This window comes from Struthio camelus, chromosome 13 (assembly GCF_040807025.1).
Source record: "Struthio camelus isolate bStrCam1 chromosome 13, bStrCam1.hap1, whole genome shotgun sequence".
Taxonomy (NCBI): domain Eukaryota; kingdom Metazoa; phylum Chordata; class Aves; order Struthioniformes; family Struthionidae; genus Struthio; species Struthio camelus.
In genome coordinates this window covers 20,601,710-20,623,345 of record NC_090954.1, presented here as the reverse complement: position 1 = coordinate 20,623,345, position 21,636 = coordinate 20,601,710, and the positions used below count along the sequence as shown (strand labels likewise).

The 21,636-nt window shown below is 38.6% G+C and overlaps 1 protein-coding gene across 6 annotated transcripts in view; it reads left to right on the top strand.

Annotated features, from left to right (window-relative positions):
• FBXW11 (F-box and WD repeat domain containing 11) overlaps positions 1-21,636 on the top strand; it is an 80,506-nt gene that overhangs the window by 39,798 nt on the left and 19,072 nt on the right. For all 6 annotated transcript variants that reach the window (XM_068960027.1, XM_068960029.1, XM_068960025.1 and 3 more), the window contains 4 exons: positions 37-99; positions 1,222-1,447; positions 12,735-12,921; positions 13,773-13,863. In XM_068960027.1, the coding sequence (XP_068816128.1) occupies positions 37-99; positions 1,222-1,447; positions 12,735-12,921; positions 13,773-13,863 (567 nt within the window). The remainder of the gene's footprint in view (positions 1-36; positions 100-1,221; positions 1,448-12,734; positions 12,922-13,772; positions 13,864-21,636) is intronic.

Below are 21,636 nucleotides of genomic sequence, written 5' to 3'. Positions count from 1 at the left end.
AAATAAAGGTTTGAATCATCCTTCCTTTTCTCCTAGAACACGTCAGTAATGGAGGATCAGAATGAAGATGAGTCTCCAAAGAAAAATACCCTATGGCAGGTAAGACTCGCGTTCTCATGGAAAGATAGTTGGCGTAATTTTCCATGTTCCTCCTTTTGAAAAACTTCTAAATAGCTTTCTTCTGCAAATGCATAATCACCCTTTTATGTAGTTGACTTTGTCATTCTAAAATTAGCTCAGTCTTCAAGAGAAGGATGACAGTGAATAATACTTGATGAATGACTAGGTCTTGTCAGGTTTTGTATGTTTTCGCTGACTTTGAAATGACGCACGCAATCCCAGTTCAAAGGGTATTTCAGAGTGCAGCTCAACGTTTCTGAGCGTACAATCATCATTTAAAAGAAAAAAATCAGCACCTTCCTGTGGCGAAGAATTACCACCGATTTCTTTTGGAGAAATTTGGGAATATTTCAAAAGAGAGTGAGAGTTGTTCCGTAGGAGCCTTCTTGGTCTCTTGAAGGACTCAGATGAACCTGACATGGATCTCTGATTCTCTTTACCCGTTACTAATAAGGCCTGGGATGTTCTCTCCAGTTCTTATTTGTAGCTCTTATTCCTGGCATTGAGCGAGGGCTGCTGTACAGCTATGTAATAATAATTACACGTGTATTCCAATTATATTTTTTATATGGATGCCCCAAGCATAAGCATGAACTGCTTTTCAAAAACTAAACAAACCCTTGACATCATGTAATTCTCAGTGTTTGTTTATGGGGCAAGCAATTCAGCAGCTGTATGAGGGTCTTGAATTTGTTGTGTCGATGAGAGATTTAATATCCAGCTTTCCTGTAGGGGTATAACTTTAACTGCAGGAGCCTGTAAATCATTTGTGGATGCCAACTGCCATATGCAGCACAAACCACTAATTTAATCTGGAAATTTTTGTCCTAAAAAGAGTGAGTACTTTGCTGTTTACATAGTGAGAGGTGAGAGAAGTCTTTCAGTGTAACATGTAACTCAAAATTATGAGCAAGGGGCTTTCACTTTCACATCCTTATCTGCCATAAATGAAACTTATATGGTGTGGTGACTTTAACAGTGTATTTCAAAATGTACTGATTACGTCTCTGTATCTTCTCACATTTTCTTCCTCAAGAGAGTTCTGATAAAGCTGTTCATATTGTCCATATTGAAGTACTGACTTTTGTTTTCTAAAAATAGATAAGTAATGGAACTTCATCTGTGATTGTCTCAAGAAAAAGACCATCAGAAGGAAATTACGAAAAGGAAAAAGACTTGTGCATTAAATACTTTGACCAGTGGTCTGAATCAGATCAAGTTGAATTTGTGGAACACCTTATTTCACGAATGTGTCACTATCAGCATGGACATATTAACTCTTACTTGAAGCCCATGTTACAACGGGACTTCATCACTGCGTTACCAGGTAACTAATGCTCGTTTTACAGGAAGTGGGTGTATAAATAGAGGCTTTTTTTTATACTTTGGGGTGTATGCAAACTTTACCTTCGTATTCTTCAGGTTTAGGTTGTGTCCTGTAAATAATGTGATGCTTCCTAGTCAAAGAAGTGTAGGAGGATGCCTTCAGTCATTCACTTCTGTGATTAATTGAATTGGCCACTGGATGCCAGTGTTGTTCCACGTAACAGTAGTTTGAACAGCGTATTCTGAAGAATAGTTTATCTGAATTGGGTCTGAGTTGCAAAAATTGCATTCCTCTAAGCTCTGGTCCAGCTTTTATTTTCGTGCCAAACTCATAGGTGTAGAAAATATTATAATGGGTGATTTGCATTTGTGAAATCTTTATTACGTTTTTATTTCTGTCCTAAATTTCCCAAGCCTGTAAAAGAAAAAAAAAAAAAACCCAGCAATGAACAGCTGCTCACTCAGATAAGTGAGTTTGGTCATTTGTGTGGTCTTGTTACTGACTCAAGAATAAGTGGTAGTTTTGTTTTGTTTTGTTTTTGGTATAGTCCAGTTCCTTTTCTCAAATGCTCAGAATCTCTTCTGCCCCAGATGAGTGTAAATCTGTGTCTATAATTTTAATATGAAATCTGTTCTTATGCTTACTGTATGTATTTCTTTAAAAAGTGGAGCAGTAATAACTATACACATATATAACCTTTATATAACCATATATAACACACACACATAACCTGTAGTATATCTTTCTAAGAAGTATCATTTTTTCCGTTAAGATCCGAAAGGAATTGTATCCCTCCATTTTTTTCTGGTAGGCAGGTTGGTTCATTTGATCCTTTGAAAGGTAAATGTATGGACATTGTTTCCAAAATTTGGAAATTAGAGTAAAACTGGTCAAAATGTTCCATTTCCACTGGCAGTGTAATATCACAGATTCATATCTGAGGTGAGTGGGTGCTCTGTGGATATTATCCCCCAAAAGGCCAAGACATGACAGGAAGCACTAAGGGCAGGTGTGGAGGTGATATAAGTCTGAGTGAAAAAGGTAAACATCCTCCTCTGTTTCCCCCAGCAGGGAAGCCAAAATCCATTCCAGCAATAAAGCCTTCCTATAGGATTAGCAACTGATACGTTAGTGAGTACAGGAACTACTGAAATATGCTTCCCTTTACAGGTTGGTTCTGTGGCAAGCTCTGAAGCTTTTCTAGGCCTTGCTGTCCCAAGGTGGTCTCTCGTGTATGGACTGTTCTGGTGTCTAGTGACAGAATATTGCAGTTGTCTTAGCTTTAAAGCTATGGGCTTCTGTTTTCTATAGTGCTGCTTTATTTTCACAAAACCTGGAGGAATTTAACTTGGAGGTGGTGAGAAGTTTCTGCTCATCTGTCAAGGGTGGTTGCAATGAGCTAAATGAGTAGAGAGGTGGAGTGAGGAAATGAAGAGCATGGTATGGGGCACAGGAAGTGGTACAGGATCTCATTTGTGCTCTATTTTCTTAAGAAAACGGGCTTAGTAATGCAAAAGTGAGGGAGGAAACTATGCAAAGAGGGGAACAGCCTTTTCCCCAAACCTCCGATTCAGGGAATTTATTTTGTAGATGATTTAGCTCATCTAGCCATGTACATGCAAAATGGGTTCCTAGTTCTGACTGGAGAGCTGTTTTCTCTAGGTAGGCTAGATATTTTCTTCTGGTGGTGTTTTTTTTTTCCTTGTTTAAACTGAATATTGAATTTGAATTTCCATAGGGAATATCTGAGTTTTGACTGAAAATAAATAGCTAAAGTGAAATAGATCTTTGGTCGTCATATGCAAACATGATCTGCAGCTATAATTCTATTTGCCTTGATTTTAAACCTCAGGTATCATGGAGATATGTAGTTCTTTTATGTTATATATTTGTTGCTAAGAAGTTACTGGGAGCTGCATACAATGACATTTATTAACACCATATATGTATATTTATGAATATATATATTTTTTCTTTCCAACTTTTATTATTTTTGGAAGATCCAAATACTGGGAACTGTTCTCGTTTCCTTTTCTGAGCCATTCTAAAAAGTGAATCTTTCTTGTCACTGAAAAGTTTACCTGGCTGTAGGACAGTCTGCTACCTTTGTTCTTTTAAGGTGAAATAACAGTAGTTTCCCTTTTGGGGTAAGACCAACCAGGAACGTCTTTGTTTGTAAGTGTTACGTTATTTTGACAGTTGGTTTCCTTACATATAGATGCTGGACTGTAAATGGGAAGAACGATATGAGAATTTGATGGGAAATCTTGTAATGGATTTTAATAGGTATCAAAGCATAAAAAGGAAGCTAGTAGTTTACAGCAAGCAATATGAAACCTTCCTCTCCTACCTAAGCAGCCAAGTGCTTTAAAAGGTTGTAATGAAAAGAGAAACCTATTCCTTCTGGAGTAGGTTCAGAATTTTCCTTCTGGATTTCTGCATTTTTTGCTCTGTTGCCTTTCAGCCACGTATAGGTATACGCTGGGTCTTTTTGGAGAAACAAATGACTTGAGTTTAATAATTGGCTTTTAATTAAAAATATGTTGAAGTGAATTTAGTTACTGTGGTTCTGAACACAGTTCTTGACTAAAGATTCCTTTTTCCTGAAAGGAATATTTTGATAATCTTTGAACCTCACCTTTGTCCTGAGACTGCTCTTCGGTACTTTTAAAGGGAGACATTTTTCTCCTTTATCCTGGAGAAGGACCTATTTCTCTGAAGAAAATTTGCTGCTTGCAAAGTTTTGACTTTCTTCTGAAGTTCTTAATTTTGCTTATGGTTAATATTACCTGTGACTGCCGCTTCTCGCGCTGTCATTCAACTTCATGAAGAAATCTTTGGAGATTTGTGATCGTGCTCAAATACAAAAGGAATTATTTTTCTGAAGATAGAAGTCATTTAAAAAAAAAAATCAATTTCCCAGACTGCCTGATGGAAGCAAAGATTTCATAACTTAATGTGCTGCAATTGCTGCTGATCATGCTGCTGAGCAGAGGCACGGGCTTTCATGCATCTGAAATGTGTTTTTAAGAAAATAATTATAAATTGCATTTTGTCTCACCGCATTTCAAGACTCCCGTATGTAAATGTAAACTTTATATTGCTGGTGCATGTTCATTACTACTTAAGTTTCAGGAAGGTGTGTAAGTTGCTGTGAAAACTAATTGAAGTAGGGAGACTAAGTGGTAATAATTCTTCTTCACTGAACAGCAGGCGCAAAGAAAACTGCATTGGAACCTGTAGTGCTGGAATAACTCCTGTATAAATTGTTCCCCAGAATTTAGTCTGAGCTGAATTGAAATCAGTCCCGTTTTGGGCTAGTATTGCATGGAAAGTTAATGGCCTCTTTAAAGATAGCTGAAACTGTCTGAAGAAGTGAAGTCCCTTTGTTTTTTAAACAGAAATAGTCTTTGCTTGCTCTCTCTGAGTTGTACACCTGTGAGAATGCAGGAGAAACGGAAAATGCTTGTGGTATCTGGCTTGCCTTTGTTGCAGTGGAAAAAGTGATAATTGTGGAATGCTTTTCGGCAAGCAGTGGTAGAACGTTTAGTCTGCAAGGTCTGTTCTTACAAATTGGTTTGTGGCTGGGCTTTTTCCTTGACTTGTAATCCATATTTTGGCATGTGCCTAATGCTGTATCGGTTATTGCAAATATCATTGATCTGCCTCTCTAGACTTCAGAGTGACTCAGAAGGGCTCATTGTTTTCTCCAGAAACGCTGACTGCATTTCCTCCCTCATGCCAAAAAACTCTGAAAAGGTAGCAGTGCATAATGGACAACATAATTGCAAGAATAACTTATGTCAACTCTGTGCTTTTGATTCCCTTAATTATCTTTAAGGTGTTCATCGTACTGTTCCTTGCGTGGTCTCATCCAAATTGTGCCCTTTCCTTAAATGAATTACAACTTTGACCCTTGAGTCGCCTTTGATTAGGGGGAAAAAAAAAGTCCGTTTTGTATCTATTTTGTGTGTTAAAACTAAGAGAACCGTACCCTGTGTCAGGCAAGGAAAACCCTGCCAGAGTTCTTTAGAAATTTATTTCTTAAATAATAAAAGCCTGTGCAGTGGCATGATCTAAATGACTGTTTCGAATCTAATGTTAGCCAGTTTTATAGAGTTGACATCCCACATTTGGGTTTCATTTTCATACAAAGTGATATTTACACATGGAGCTTTGAAATCTCTGTGGATTTTAATTGTTTTAATTTATTATTGAAATTCCACCAAACCTTCATCTGGTACCTATAATCAACCACAGCTGTAACTTTTTACCATTTTCCTATAAAACTGCAAAAGCTGCTGTTGAGGCATAAGAGTTAGGAGTAATGTTTATCTTTGTTTCTTTGAAAAGTGTACTAATAAATGATAGAAGCATTTTATTAAGGAAAATGCATAATTTTGGGTAGCTCTTTCAGAAAATGTTTTTAAAACTAACTGTTCACTGACTTGAAATGTAAAATGGGTATTTGGAACCACTTCAAGGCTTCATGTACCTTGAACTTCCATAAATTAAACGAGAGAGAATCCTGCATGGTCTCTGAATTAATTATGATGGGTCCATCTAAGAATCGGTGCTGCGCCCCAGTTCCTACTACCTTAATTAGAATCACCATTTTACACGGCATATTTTTATTGTGAACAATGTAAATCTGTACATCTTTGCTAGTAGTAAAAATCTTAAGACTAGGCTAAACAGTGGACAAAGCAAAGCACTTGTATGTTCTCTGTATGTGTCTTTCAGGACTGGGTGTATTCATAGAAGACAAGATTATTGTAATAACTTCAGAAAACATTGATGTTTCTGATTCTTAAATCTGTCTTTAACTGTGACCTGTGGCACACAGGACTGTAAAAACCATGTGTCTGCTAATTCACAACTGGTCCTTAAAACCCAGTGAAATAATATTGGCTCCATAATAAACGGTCACAGCCTGAGAGGTGTGTTCGTGCATTGGTAGGCATAAATATATTAATGCTGTTGTGACGATGAGGTGAGGTAGCTGATTGCTGTTAGCTTTTATTTAAAAACCTTGGTTTAGTTCATTTTGAAAATATCGAGCGCTTGGCACTGGGATTGCACCACAAGGAGAAGGGCCTGAAAAAGGTTCAGGTTTGTGATGTGAAAATAAAAAAAAAAAAAAAAAAAAAGCCGAGCACTTACCACTTGGGTTGTGTCTCTGCTAGCTGTGTATTGTGTATTTTGGCATGTGCCTAATGCTGTATCGGTTATTGCAAATATCATTGATCTGCCTTTCTAGACTTCAGAGTGACTCAGAAGGGCTCATTGTTTTCTCCAGAAACGCTGACTGCATTTCCTCCATGTGCATGTGCAATAGAAAGCCACTAAACACATCTTTATACTCAGTCCTGTTTGCACTCTGTAACATGGTCTCTGTCGCATGGTTTTCTGAAGAGGAGTAGAGGCTCTGGTTGGGGATGCTGAAGACAGCTGTTTGGTGGCATGATGAATTTTGTGCCTTGTTTTTTCCTGAGGAAATAGGATTAGTGACTGCCCGTGCCTCAGCAGCAGCGTGCAAGCTCTTCACCTATGCTTGAAATAATCGGTGGGCAGCCATACGTGGCAACATTTGATCTCTCCAAGAATGTCTTTGTGTTTTGGAGAAATTGTTGGTACCACCTTGGTCATTAGCATTCCAGTTGCAATGAGAGACCCAAAGAGCTGGCTAGCTTCTCCTTTTAACTTACCAGCTTCTTGACTTATTTTGTTGAGTGCTAGAAAATGCATCGAAGCTCTTTTGAATGGAGTGTAGTGACTGCTGTTTTTTTCCTAGTGAATGAGGTTGCGTTTCAGCTCCGGAGCTGAAACGTTAGGAGGGTTTGGACCCAGATTTCCACAGCTGTCTTCGAGAGGGTTGTTACTGCTCTTTCAAATGCAGCTATTTGAAGACTGAACAATTCAGGTGTCGTTTCTCCTTAATGAGTTCTGCACAACCGCATTTGATCTGGAGAACTGTCTCTTACAAAAAGTGTTTCACAAGGAAAAGCAAAACTAAAATCAGTAAACCTCATAAGTTGATGACTATACGCGACATCCCATTTCTGAAGAGGGAAGCCATAAAATCATGGGCTTCAACAGTCTGACGTTTGCCTAGTGCTAGAAGGTGCTAGGATACAAAGAAACTCTGGTACATGCTGTCTGCTCTCCTAAATGTAATCCAAGTGCCTTTTTGTTGTCTCAAAATAGAAATCTAAATCAAACTCTTCTGCAACTGTTTAAATGACGTGTGCCTTGTTATTCATTCCGAGCGTTTCAAATACAGCATGTGAATTGCTAATCATAATGGAATATGCTGCATATATGATAGCTTAACAGTGTATTGCATCTGATAGTGTAGCGACATAATGACTTTTTTAACTCATTGCTGTTAAGTGATACAGGAAATCAGCTCTCATTTTGCCATCTCTATCATTTTTGTAGGATGACTTTTTTTCTTGAATGAATCTCCTAAAGTGTTTGTTTGCCTTTTAAACGTTTGTCTGCCGTTGGAAGGCAAGTGATACTCTCCGCTTAACTTTAAAAGGTATTTGAAGTTCATTCATGAGCAGATCTGTTCAGTATTTTCTGAAAGATGATATAGGTATGTTGAAATAGGGAAGGCACATGCCTTTGAGTTCAAGGGGTGCTTTGCAGTGCAGGTTTTCAATTGGGTTAGTAGTTATTGGCAAGTTTACAGCTCATCAAAGCTCTCATCTTTTTGGGGCGGAGGGAGAGGATAATTGTTTAATTTGCTGCCAGGAGATGGCAGTAACAGATAAATGTTTAGATACGTGGGTGAACAGGAAGTTTGTGCAGGAACATCATTTGAACATCCTATAATAATTGTTGTTTTTTCCGCCTGGGGAATTGCCGCTTTACATCTGACACGTTCATGACCTTTACATTTCAAAGTTTGCTCAGAACTGCTAACAAGGTATTTGCGACATATTCAAATGCCCGTGTGGCTGCTTTGTCCTATAACCTTTCTTTTTAGGAATATAGTTGAAATATGTACTGAGATACGATTCGCTTCGATGCTTTTAGGCGAATACAATGTGAACAGGTCCCTGATCTAAAAACGATACTGTAGATGTGTGATGATTGTTTTGCTAGGTTGGGTCAATAAGGCCGGATTATACTTCCCAAGTTTTCAGTGAGAAAAGGATTCAGTAGGTGTCTGTCCCAGCATGGATCCTGCCATCCCATCTTGAAGACCGCTAGGGATAAATAGTGATCTTTTGACCAGAAAGGTACCTGCTATGGACAGTTCATTTACTGTTGTACGGCTAGTTTATTTGACAGGATTTCCATGATTATCTTGATCATTGGCCATCTGTTAGATGTATGTGTTAGCCTGATGCGTACAGCTCTTTCTGGTGAACCTGCGTACCAGCTCTGTGCCTCTGCTCTTGGGCCTTTCTGCGGTTGATCCCCAGTATCTTTCCCGTGGAAGGGACAAGATAGCGTTCCTGTAGCTAGACCTGGGAGAGCTGGAAGCCAAAATCCGGTGCGGTTGTCTTTCTGCACAAGTCTTACAGAAATATTTTTCAGATCACAATGTTTACCTTTTTTAAAAATAATTTATGGATCTGCTGATTTAGCTGTAACCTGCTTCTTTATTAACGTGTAATTTCTTCTAGCTTCTTCCAAACTCTGTAATCATTCATTTTTATATTTAATTTCTGAGCTTGAAACATAGTCGCTTGATAGTGATTAAACTAAATTATCAATCAGTTCTGTTGCTTCTTAGTACAATATTCAGTTTCTTTATTAGCTGATAATTTGGCTGAATGCCTCTATTTGAGGGGGGTGTGTGTGTATACATATGATATATAATATATAAATATATACACATACCTTTAGCCCTGAACTACAGTAGACATGCTGGGAGGATACTACAAGCACTAACATAGCCTGCAGAGGGAGAGGAGGGTGTTGTAAGCACAGATGTGGTATAATGGCTTTTGGAAGAAAAATGGTGCAGCGAAATGGGAGCCTTAAACGCTTTTTAATTTATATGGGAACCTTGGTGTACTGCTTTATTAATATACCATTTGCAATAATGGTGGTTAATTGCCATAATCTGTGCACTGCTTGCTTTGGGAACCGTAATGCTTTATGTAGAAAATTTCCCTCTTCCTTTTCAAAACAGAACGGGCTGGGGAAACGCGCAGAGACCTGTGTTGCATGATTGCAGCATTATGGGCGTTCTAGATGTACTCGCTTGTTCTGCATGGACTGATCCTATGCTTGAAGCTTTGCCTATGCAGAGAAACAGCTATTTTGAACTAAAATAACTGTTAGGTCTGTTTCTCTTGAAATATGGTGTGTCCTTCATCACACCTGTAGCTTCAAAATCAGAGAAATGCTCAGTCAGGAGACCTGTTCTGTTTTTTATCTAGATGCGTCCTTCACTTGGCACAATGACTTAGCTTGTCTTCTTGATACCAAATGACTCATGATTTTAAACGAATTCTTTAGAATGACTCTGTAATTATGTTTTCCTAGAAGACCTTGAAAACTCTTTCAAATTATGCAACATCATAATAACATAGCAAAGTGGGATTTTTTTGGATAAATATATCTTAAATAAAGTGTTTAGAATCTTATAGTTGCTATCCACTGGAAAGAGTGGGAAGATGCAGATTAGAAGACCACTTTTACAATGTATTTAAAACCCTGGTATTTTCTTCAAACTGCTAATAGAGGCGCCAGAACCTCCAGTTACTTGAACCTTACTATATATATCAGTTATTTAAATTTGTTATGAGGACTGCTATTCAAAAATTTGGGTAAACCTGACTGACTTTGTAGGAGCTTTCATCCTTCTTAAAACCTTTTTATAGTTCTCTGAATTCTGTAGAAGTGGACAAATGCTCTTCAGATGCATATTTTAATGTCTTCTTTCTGTTGCTGTTCATTTTCACAAAGACCGTGCGTAATTTAATATATACCTCACTGGAGGACTGTATGAACACAGTCTTTATTTTTTCCAAAAGGAATGGTGGTAGTTTTGGTTGTTTTTTTTTTTTTTTTTCAGTTCTATCTGAAGTCTAAAGCAGGTTGGAAAATTAAATTAAAAAGCTCATCGTCTCCTAATTAGAAAAGTGGTTTTGGGTTTTTTTTTGTGTTTTGGAGGGTGGGTTTTTTTTTTTCTCTCCCATGCTTGGTCAGTTGGCCTACATTATTCACTAAAATGAAGTTTTTCTGGATTTCTGATTCAGTGGAGTTTTTGGGAAGGCAAAATTACAGGCCTTTTGAAATAAGTAGTAAACCTACTTGTAATGTCTCATCTGACCAGAGACGTTTCGGGAGGAATATGAACGGGAAAAGTCTGATTGCTATTTTAAATCTAATGCAAGTGTACTACCTAAGTTGTTTCTACCTGTATGCCTTTACTCAGCTTCCACCACGTTTCTTTGTCTAGCACTCTCAGCAGGAGAGAAAAATCTAACAAAGCCCTGAAGTGAGTGCATGCGGCAAAGTAGTTTAATGCCCTGGTACATGTGCGGCGGTAATTTATTGGATTCATCGGCTTCGTTGATGTACTACTACTGTCCACCAACTTAAGTTCCTAGTGCTTTTGGATAAGTGTTAACTGATGATTATGAGATAATATGTTGCAGCACATTGCCTTACATAAACCTGGATCCACGGGCTAGATCCTGAACTCTGATATATTTGAACTGCTGTTGGAGTTGAGTGCACCTAATGTGTAAATCTTAACCATACCAAGGTGGGAAGAAGTTACCAGGGTTAATAAACTCCTTCTGGTAGTCAGGAGCCTTGAGATAAAAAGTCAGTGTTTCCCCAGTCCACTAATAACTATTGCTTGTTGGCCGTATGCTGCAGGTGCAGTTAGAGCATGAGTTGTCCACGTAGATGTTGCTTTTTACATATGCAAGTAACTGAACTAAAGAGTTTGGACCCCAGGGTAGAAGAGAGCTGAGAGATTTTCTTGGTAACGGCTTCTGACAGCTTTTCCTGCCAAAGGGCTTTCATTTGGAGTAATGTTGCTTTAGTTGGAAGTTTTGTTTTGATACATTGCTAAGCTCATTCTTTGACCCAGGAAACATAACATTATCAAATCAACAGTAAGTAATCTCGCACCTCACTACTTTCCACTAGAAGATAGCGTGCCCTCAGGGTGGAAAAACAGCAGATGAAGAAAAGATCCTAAGCCAATATCTAATTAGTATGGATGTATTAAATATGTTGGGCAATCCTTATGAAGCTAAACTAAATTTACTTGGCGCTAGAATTTATGGTGCAGAAGCTGAGTTGTCGCCTCTCATTGAGAATTATCTGAATCCTGGTGGTTTCTTAGCTGATTTTCATACTAGACACAATCACATTGACAGGACCAAAAATAAAAGCTGTAGCAAATGTTTTAAAGTAAAGTGATCGTTTTGTGTTATTTCAGGTATTTGTCCCTCTTGAATTTTTTTTAGCTGAAGAGACGCCTCAAAGCCTGCTTCCATCCTTAGGGGTCTAGTGACAGCAAACTGTGAATCAGCATAATTGTCTTGGGTATTGAAGCACTATTTAGAGTTAATGACTTAATTTCACACTCTTTCCCATTGATTTGCCTAGCCCACATCCGTTTACAGTGTGTGGTCTCTCCACCAAGTACCCCACCACCCCAGTTCCGAACCAAATTCGGGAATGGCCTAGGCCCGTGTAGATTATAGAAAAAGTTTGACTAGGGAGGATGTCCTTAACGTTTGATGGAAGAAAGTTTTTGCAGAATCTCTGCTAATGCTCCTTCTGGTGAGCTCATAAGGACGTATGTGTATTTGTGAGGACTCCTGTCTTCTACTGAGTTGACTTAATCTACGTTCTTAAATTGTTCAATGCAAAGGAGCAGTAAAATAATCAGTGTTTTAGCTTCATATAAATGCTGCATAGTAAAGCATGTATTTGAGAAATTTTTCTTTTTGAGCTGTGTAGCTCAGGGCATTGTATGCTCAAAAAGTCCAGCGTTTTGTGCCCAGAAGTGGCAAAACGTTTTCTGGTTATGCACTGTGTTGAAATTTGTTTTACACTCACTGTGCCTGTCCAGCAGGCAGACTCTGCTGTAGGAAAGAAATGGAGTTAGATATTTCAGGGTAGCTTTTTGGATTAATTTGTAACTGGTACTTCTGTGTATGATAATGTAACTATCACGTTGCTCCAACGCCTTAAATAAAGCTGTGTTGTCTTTCCCTGAGCGTACTGCAAAGCTTGGAGAAGGTTGGTAGTTTACTGTGAAGCGACTGACGTTTTGATGGCCTTTATTTCTTTGTAGAGCAAGGCTTAGATCACATAGCAGAGAACATCCTTTCCTATCTTGATGCCAGATCGCTCTGTGCAGCAGAGCTGGTATGTAAGGAATGGCAGAGAGTCATCTCTGAGGGAATGCTATGGAAGAAGCTGATTGAAAGGATGGTACGCACAGATCCGCTGTGGAAAGGACTGTCGGAACGAAGGGGTTGGTAAGTACCTTGACAGGATCTAAATTCACCTTTTACTGTTACAGCATTCTCCAAGCAGATTCCCGTAAGAGCGTGTTCTGCCAAACAGTAATTTTACAGCGCGTTAGCATCAGCGAGAGCTTTCTCTTCTGCCGCCGGGTGGGGGTAGCCAGCTACCGCTAAAGCTACTGACGCCCCTTTCGTCTTTTGCTTTGTCCCCTTTCCTTTCACGCACTGGTGTCTTTTCTTTCAACGCTTGGTCTCTTGTGGTAAGTCTGTCTGCAAAGTTAGGATTTCTGTTTTGCTCGGAGAACTAATCTGTGATATTAGCTAGCAAAAACTAGCTGCCGAGTGTTTGCAGGGCTTTTTCTTGAGCGAAGTGTTTCTGCTTGATCGTTTTTGCCTAATTTGTAAAACGCCTGATCGGGGCTTCAGAAACGTCTCTTACAGAGAAACCTTTTATGTTTGTGGTAGCTGGGTTTTTCCATTCTTTGCAAGTATCTGAAGATATGAGGTGTTCTGCTTTAGAGGCTTGTTTTTCTGTGCTCTCTAGTGGTGCACCTAAGAAAATGCAAGACACGTAAAGAGCTGTGCAAGAGGAGGACACCCTACTGACAAAAAGCCTTATGAAGCAGTAAACCTGAATTCAGAAAACCATAAGGAAAATACCTGTTTTCTTTTCAGTCTTGGACATTTTAAATGCCTCTGTCAAACTCTGTAAAATCAAAAGGGTTATCATTTTATCCTAAGTATTATTACGAGTGTTTTGTGAAAATGTGTCGTAAGTTTTAGTTCATTGCAGCTTTTAAATCCCTTTAGACTTTTTGGATACTCTGTACTAAACTGAAAAATGTATTTCTCATTCTTTCTAGGGATCAGTACCTGTTTAAAAACAGACCAACAGATGGCCCCCCAAATTCATTTTACAGGTCCTTATACCCAAAGATAATACAGGATATAGAGGTATGTTTTCTCATATATGATATCTGCAGCAGAAATAATGTTTCACACTCTTAATATTTCAAAGACATCGATGCTAGGGCCATGAGGCATATTATACATATTTATATCGCTTCTTCTGTTGTGAGTTCTGGCTCTCCAGAAACTGTTTAAAAAAAACAAACAAACAAACAAAGAAAAAACCCCTTAGGAACTTAGTGCCACAGTAAGTGCGTTAACGGACTACTTCCAAGTTATAAGTGATAATACCATCTTTCACTTAAAGATTTTTGGAGTTCTCCTGGCACTGTGGATTTTAATGAAATAGTTGTTTTGGGAAACTTATAATTACTCCAAGACTATTGCACATATGATGTGAAACTGGGAGCTGGTTACACTCATTTAGTGTGAGGGTTAACTCCAGAGTATTAATCATTTAAACATTACTGATTAAGTAACTTCACTTGTTACTTCTGAAGCTGCCATAGTCTGAAATATAGAATTCCATGCACTGAAGAAAGCTTTTTTCCCCTCCAGTGACTTTGGTAACAAAAACAGTCTGTCCTATAATAATAAACCCAGTAAGGCTGGCTCTCAATAGTAAAGGCTAGAGAAATGATTATTCTTTTTTCTGAGGTAATACTTTTCTTATCTTGCTTAAGAATTAGGCTCACTTACTCTTTCAACCTATTTCTGATAGATCAGGATCACCTTAGTATTCTGCCTACAGGCAGAACGATTAAGCCTTGCTCAGTTTGCTCTGTACCCACCACAGAACTCTAAAATAATTGCCGTGGATTGTAGTACATTTATTTCGTCCATGTGATGGACGTGAAATTACTGGCCTGAAATTCATTAGTGGGGAAACGCATGTTTTGTTGTTTAAGGCAGATGTGAACTGAATGGAATCATTCTGCTATGGCCGACGTGAGTTTGTATTGCTTGGCGCTCGGTAAACCAAATTATTCAGAATTCTAACCTATCTGTAAAGTGTAGCTGCTGCAAAAAATAGTCCATTTTTCAAATATTATTAAACCCTGCTACACAATTTATAAACATTTAAAGTTATAGAACTAAATGTAAAGTGTGGCCTGGGCAAAATACGGCCAAACTGGATATTTACTTGTGAGCCGAATGTGACCTGTTTTATTACTTGAAAGGAGATACCTCCTCTGTATGAGGAATGACCGAGTGGCCTTAGATGCCCACTGGACTATTGGGAACTCTTAATGTGATATCTTCTTGCTTTGCCCACAGTTTCAGCCTTGTGTAGTAAAGAAAATGGGCAAAAGGCAGTGTGAAAAGATGATGTTTGAGAAGCTGTAAAACTGTGGAGGAGTTCAGCATTATTATATTCCAGATTTTTATATGTATTCTTCTGAAACTCATTCATTTAGGTGCAAGTGGAACAATTCTATAGGAATTCTCATTATGGGAGGTGGCGTATTGCTCAGAGATATTACGAGGGCTTTTAGCCTTTGAACTTTTGCAATCTTCTATTTAATACTTCAGTTGTTGTAGGCATACTAATAATACGATATACAGACATGAAACTCTTGAAACAGATAGTTCATACTAGTAAGAAATAAGTAGGAAAAAAGAAAAAAACTCATGTTTCAGTCACTACCACCACTAATATTGATACTAAAAGAAAAAATACTCAGTCTTTTTAGACATCTGGAAGTAAGAAAAGGGTGCCACTGAAAATACATCCTGGTAATGAACTTGTTTCTTGAAAACCTGAACTTCATTAAAATAACAGTAAATACTGTAAACCCTCACATTAAGAGAAAACTTTTTCATTGCACTGCATGAAAATTAAACGCTCACATATTCAAAACACAGAAAACGTGTCAGTGTTTAGAAGTCAAGAAATCAGATTTATAGTACTCTTTTGAACCTAACTTTCTTTCAGAGTTTCTACTCATGAATTTTCATTTTGCATTGTATAATGCCCGGGTGGGTGATACGGTAAAATACACAGAGTAAGGGGTTGTTTCATGTCAAGCTTTGAAATGACATGGGAATGGTAGAGAATGTTGTGCGTAAGACAGGACGTATTACTCTGACTTAAAAATCTCGAATAATTAGCATGGGAAAGAGCTGTCTTTTCTGGGTGTACGAAGAGTAAACTGTAAGCTGTTACTGTAGTTCCAGCTCATTCCAAGCTGCCTGAAAATCCAGCCAGTTGTGTATCATTTCTGTAGTTACTAACCTGTGCTTGTATCCATAAGTTAAATATTACTGGAATATACAGGAGACTCCAGTATGTTTCAAACTGGAGGGAGGGAGGGAGGTATGGAGAAGCTGAATTAGAGCTGCTCGGGGATAATCTCCGGTACTTCTGTTTTTTCCAGTCTATGCTTGTGTCCATAAATGTATGAAAAACCTTTGGTGTTTACTGGCTGTCAGTCATTTTGGGTAAAATTTAAGGTATTGGCCGCTAACCTCAAAGCTATACATGGCCTATGGATAGCTTTCAAAAGAGCCCGGAGCTGTCAGCTGTAAGCTCTTGCCTCTGAAATTCACTTTACCAAAAATAAGTGTAAGCCTCTGTTTGCCCATGTTCAGGAAACAACTGCGTCTTTGTGCGGTCTTCTGGAGCGACAGAGTCTCCGTTTGAAAACGAATGGCTATTTCCAGAGTCATCAGTGTTCAGTTTATACAGGCGGCGCGTTGCCTGCTCCCGGATCTTTGAAACTGCTAAGCTGGAGGGAGAGGGCAGAAGGGCTGGGCTATTGTGCCACATAACTTTCCTCTCCTTTATTTCCTTCAAGCCTTCTGAAATACTGCCGTATTCTGTGTTTCCAGCCTGGAGTGGGGTTAGTGTTTTTGGTGTTTTTGCAAGCAGTTAAGGGTCCAATAATTCTTCCGCTTCCAAAAGTCTATTACGATTTTTCTAAAAAAAAAAAAAAAAAAAAAAAAAAAAAAAAAAACCTTACCCTTTAAGGCATTTTTCATGAATTGCTTCCTTAAAGGACTGCCAAAGGAAGTTTTTAACCCTTTGTGAAAATGCAGATAGTGGGGAACGATAACAAAACTCAACTATGAGATTTGGCACACTTAAAAACAAAATAAGAGGAGGAAAATGTTACGCCTAAAGTTATGGTCTCCTTCAGTTTCATGCTTTTTTCTGTTTCTTAGTTTTTCAGAGCAATGTGCAGAAGCTCTTGTGCAAGACTTTCATCTTAGCAGTGATGAAGAATTTCTGTCTCTGAATTGCAGAGTGCTTTTTCTTCAAATATTTGGCTGTACGTTTAATGAGATCTTCCTCTTTCTGTCCCTGGGTCAGAATTTAGGGAGCTAGTGATGAGCCGAAGATAGTGGCTCACCCCCAACCACAGCTACCCTGTTAGCCCTTAAATAAAAATAATTTTACGAGACGGTTATCTTGTGTGTGTGTGAGAGGAGGACGTGATTATCTTAACAGAGCAGAATATATTTAATGTAGCTGAAGATCTTGTAGTGCCGCGTCTTGTAATACCTGTGGAAGACAAAGATGAACCAAATTCTGCTAGACTGTTTCTAGCACCAGAAATAGAGTCGATGATTTACCACAGTTGGTACTTAATTGGATTGTGAATAGAGATAAGCTCAGAGGAGAATGTGAAGCTCAAAGAGAATGTGCTTTCTCTTCTGGATTGACTGACAGAATTTGAAAAGTAATCCAAAACCCAAGTTAACAAGTGCAAGAAAAAATGAGGAATGATAAATAGCTAATTTGAATTCTTTCCCTTGGGTTCTATATGCATTTTGGGTCAGAAGTCTGTGCAGCCACAAAACGGTGTTAGCTGCAAGGTAACGCAGACTGTGACTTGGCAATGTGGGGTTCCCTTGCCTCTCTGAGAATTTATTAGCGCCAATATCTGTTTGTTTCATGCCCAAGACATCCAGGAACATAATATCCCTTCAGAAAGCGTTGGATTTGAAAATAAGAGGACATTTAGAGATCTCAAACCAATTCTTGGAAAGAGGTAGTTACTCTCCACCTCTACTGTGAGGCCAAATATTTAATTAGGTTTCATTTCACAAGAGGTGGTCCAGTAATTTTAAATGTCTCCAAGTCAGATGTTGAATTGCCAAGCTTCTGTAGGAGCCCTTTTCAAGGGAAAACCTTGTTTGGGGCTTATCCTAGAAAACCGAATCTGGGTTCGCAAGGCTTGTTTATGGAGATAATGTGGTTGGTCCAGGGTATCCTGTGCCTGGATGCAGTCCCAAAGCATTGTGGTGAAGGTCAACTGTCTTAAGTGGATTGTGTTAATCAGCAGATTGCCAAATTGGAAGTTTAATAGTGTTGATTCCAGAACCCCAAGTGCCTGGATTTTTTCCGTATTATTTGTGACACTTCAGTTTTCCCTTCAGAATTAGCACAAGTATCTATTTCTTGTGATGAGTTGAGAAGATATAAATGTTCCCCTTATCTTTAGGCACATGGGGAGTGCCCTCGTCTTGTTTCCGTGGAGATTAAGGTCCACTTGATTTAAGATGAGAATTGAAATGTAAAATGTAATTTTGCTAGAGACTTTAGGAAAGAACGGTGCCAGACCATTGAGTAGACACCATGCGTTCTTCTGAATGTTGAGAATGTTCAGATTTTAGAGCTAGAGCTGGACTTTAAAATCCTGGATGTAAAAGAAAAACCTGAAAAGGGAAGAAGTCATCCCTTACCCCAAGATCTTTGTTTATTAAAGTTCTAACGTATAATTTCCAAGTAATTGTATTTGTTTAGTAGTGTCTTAATTATGAAGCTTGAAAAATTTTGTGTGTAAGGCTGTGGGGAAATCTGGTCAGTGGTATATGCTCAGAGGTGGGTGGGCGGTATGTGTGTGTGTGTTTGATTTTTTTGGTGTGTATTTTTTTCTGGCAGCCATTGAAGTCTGTACTCCATTGGCATGCATTTTCCAAAAGCCATTTCTTAAAAATGAAAATGGCCAGTGAAACAAAGGCTTTTGAGTGTCGGAGACAGAGTTGTAGAGACGAAGCAGTGCACGACTCGGGTTTTGGCCCTCATGTCTGAAGGGGGTGGACAGTGACTTTCAGAGCCCTAGTGCGTGACAGGTCCTTGGCTTGGCTTTTTCCACTTTGCATACATCACACACATTTTTTTCACAAACGGGCAAACTAAACCTGTCCTTTTGCTTCTGCACGTTTGAGAGAAGCATTTATTGTTCCTGTTTAAGTGCTTGAAATGCCCCTATGCTATGATAGGGTTATGGCTTATAAGTGCCTGTTTAAATAGAGCTTTAACTTTATATATTTATGGTATTGTGCGTAAAGTTGTTTTCTCAAATGGAAACTAAAATGTACAATAATTTTAGTTTTTGATAGCGTTGTTCTTTGTCAGATGTTCTGTTTGTTACAGGTACACATATCATTAAAGCACCTCAGAGGACTTCTCTCTGCTTTCATTGCTTTTGGCTTGTTGTGCGTGGTGTTTTTATTTCCTCTGTAAATCCAGAAGGGACTGAATTGTTGCTCAGTTAACAGCAGTACCTTTCCACTATCGTTTCTGGCATCAGCAAGAGTCTATTTAAAGTCATTTTGATGTTGCAGCTGTAACCAGAAAGCCTGAAACTTTTCTATGTCTGTTAAGTGTGTTATACCTACCTGACAGAAGTTGATGGAAATGGATTACTCGAAGAGACTACCAGCAAGACCTGTCCGTGGGCGTCACCTTGATCGTGGCCACTTGCAACTGCAGGGATGAGGAGGGAATGTTTATGAGATGCTGTCCTTGGATCGCTTTGGGGATTTCATGCTTCACGGCCTCATTTGTGGCGGTGCTTGCTAGAGAAGACAGACCTTTCTGGGAGGAGTGACCACTGTGGTCGTCTGTGTCCTCCTGTTACAGGTCCTATGGAATAGGAATTGAGAGGATTTTTGGTCTTTGCTCCCTCTCTGGGAAAAGAGAAAAATTGTATGGGTCAGATCAAAGACCCAGCTAGCGCAACATCCTGTCTTCTGACAGCATCCAGTAACAGAAGGATGCATGGGGCAAAGCGCTGGGACATGATGCAGCTACACTTTGTTCATTTTACTTGGGAATAATCAGTCTCTTATTTCCTGCCTTTATGGTCTCTTTAGTCTCCCTCAACAAATCTGTCACTGACCACAACTGTTTTTCTAAGCTTGAAACTTCAGCTTATAGGGATTTGTGTTTTGGGGAAGTGCTCCTTTTTTTGTTGTTTGCCTATTTGTTGTGGTGGTTTTTAATCTGATTAGCTTAAGCTGTCTCCAGTGTATAGCACCGTTTTGCCACTTAGAGAACATGCTGTCTTGTAGTAGATAAAATGGTCAGTATTATATTTTCAGCTTTCTCCCAAGGTGGCTTCCTGGATTCTTATTATGTCAGTGTTCTTTAATACAGTTTTTGCAAATCTTCTATTCTTCCCCTGTAAGAAACTAGCATATTCTACTGTCTAGATTTTTCTCACTGAGCATGATAGTAGTGTTTTTTTGTTTTGAGGTTTTGTTTGTTTGTTACTTTTTCTCCTTTGTTTTAATGTGTCTTTAAAAAAGGTTCTGTAAAGCTGCAGTGAGACTCAGAAATAGTTTTACTTGGTGGACCTTTGAGCAGCTTCATACATATTGGATCAGTCGCATGCAGAAAAAGACAGCACTTCATCAGTTTATATTGTTCGCATTTGGATCTTATCTAAGCAGCTGTAAACATTAGGAACTTAATTTTTAGGTCTTGAATTCTGCCAAAATTCATGATTTAATTGTAATGCTTTTTAGGAAAAGCTTCCCATCCCTTTTTCTCTAGAGTTGTTCAGGATTTTTGGACTTTGCGATCTAAGGCTTTTATTCTAGTCTTGGAATTCCTAGTAGAAGTGGTATTTTACCCCAAACGTAACGCAAAAACCCATTTAATACTTGAGACTTGGAGTGGCTCTCAGTAGTACACTCCTAGATGTTTGGCCTTGCTTTAACTTCAGACCGTTCTTCAAAACATAGCCTGGTTATCCTATGACTCTTATAAATCAAGCCAGAAGCCCATTTTTCAGTTACTGGAAGTTTTTCCAATGTTTTTGTGAAAGCGGCTCTTTCTGCTTGTAGTAAAACAAATGCATCTGAACCAAAACCAAGCAAACAAAAAAAGCTTTAGTGTGTGTTATACGCTAAAAGCGATATAATGAATCCCTGTTTCTCCATTTGTTAGTTTTGTTTCTATGTTTCTTAATGAATGTGTTTTTTATTCTTACTTGGGTCTTCAGTTTGCATGAAATGAACTAAATACAAAAAATTGGTTTATCACTGTTTCTTTAATTAGTCTTTGTTTAGGTTTATTTTCCTGCATTCGTTTACTATTTCACTGCTTATTACATCTCTCTACATCTCTCACGGCAACAATTTCTTCCGTGTGATCTTGTGCGTTCTTCTGGGCTTTCACTTGGCTTTAGTTATGGATAATCCACAATACGAAGAATCCTTGCTAGTGAAAAGCAGCAATTCTTCTGGTGAGCAGCAGTGCCTAAATTAGGAGCATGAGTAGAGTATAAATTTTAACTTAAACACTAAACAGAGTCCTCAGGAGTGACCGGATGCCATGCATTTAATAATAAGCCTGCAGGCATGCAGCTCTCAGTTGTATAACTTGTGCATTATGAAAGTAGAATCCAAATCTAGTCACTTCTGTTCTTCAGAATCCTGTAGCGTAACATGAATCGCATCCTTTCAGCTTTTTCATGGCAAAGGGTAAGAGAATGCGTAGGGAAAGGCAATATGCTTCCTGGTTAAAGTAGGATAGTAAGTGGTAAGATGCAAGAGCGGAAGGACTTCCATCACCTGGATGTT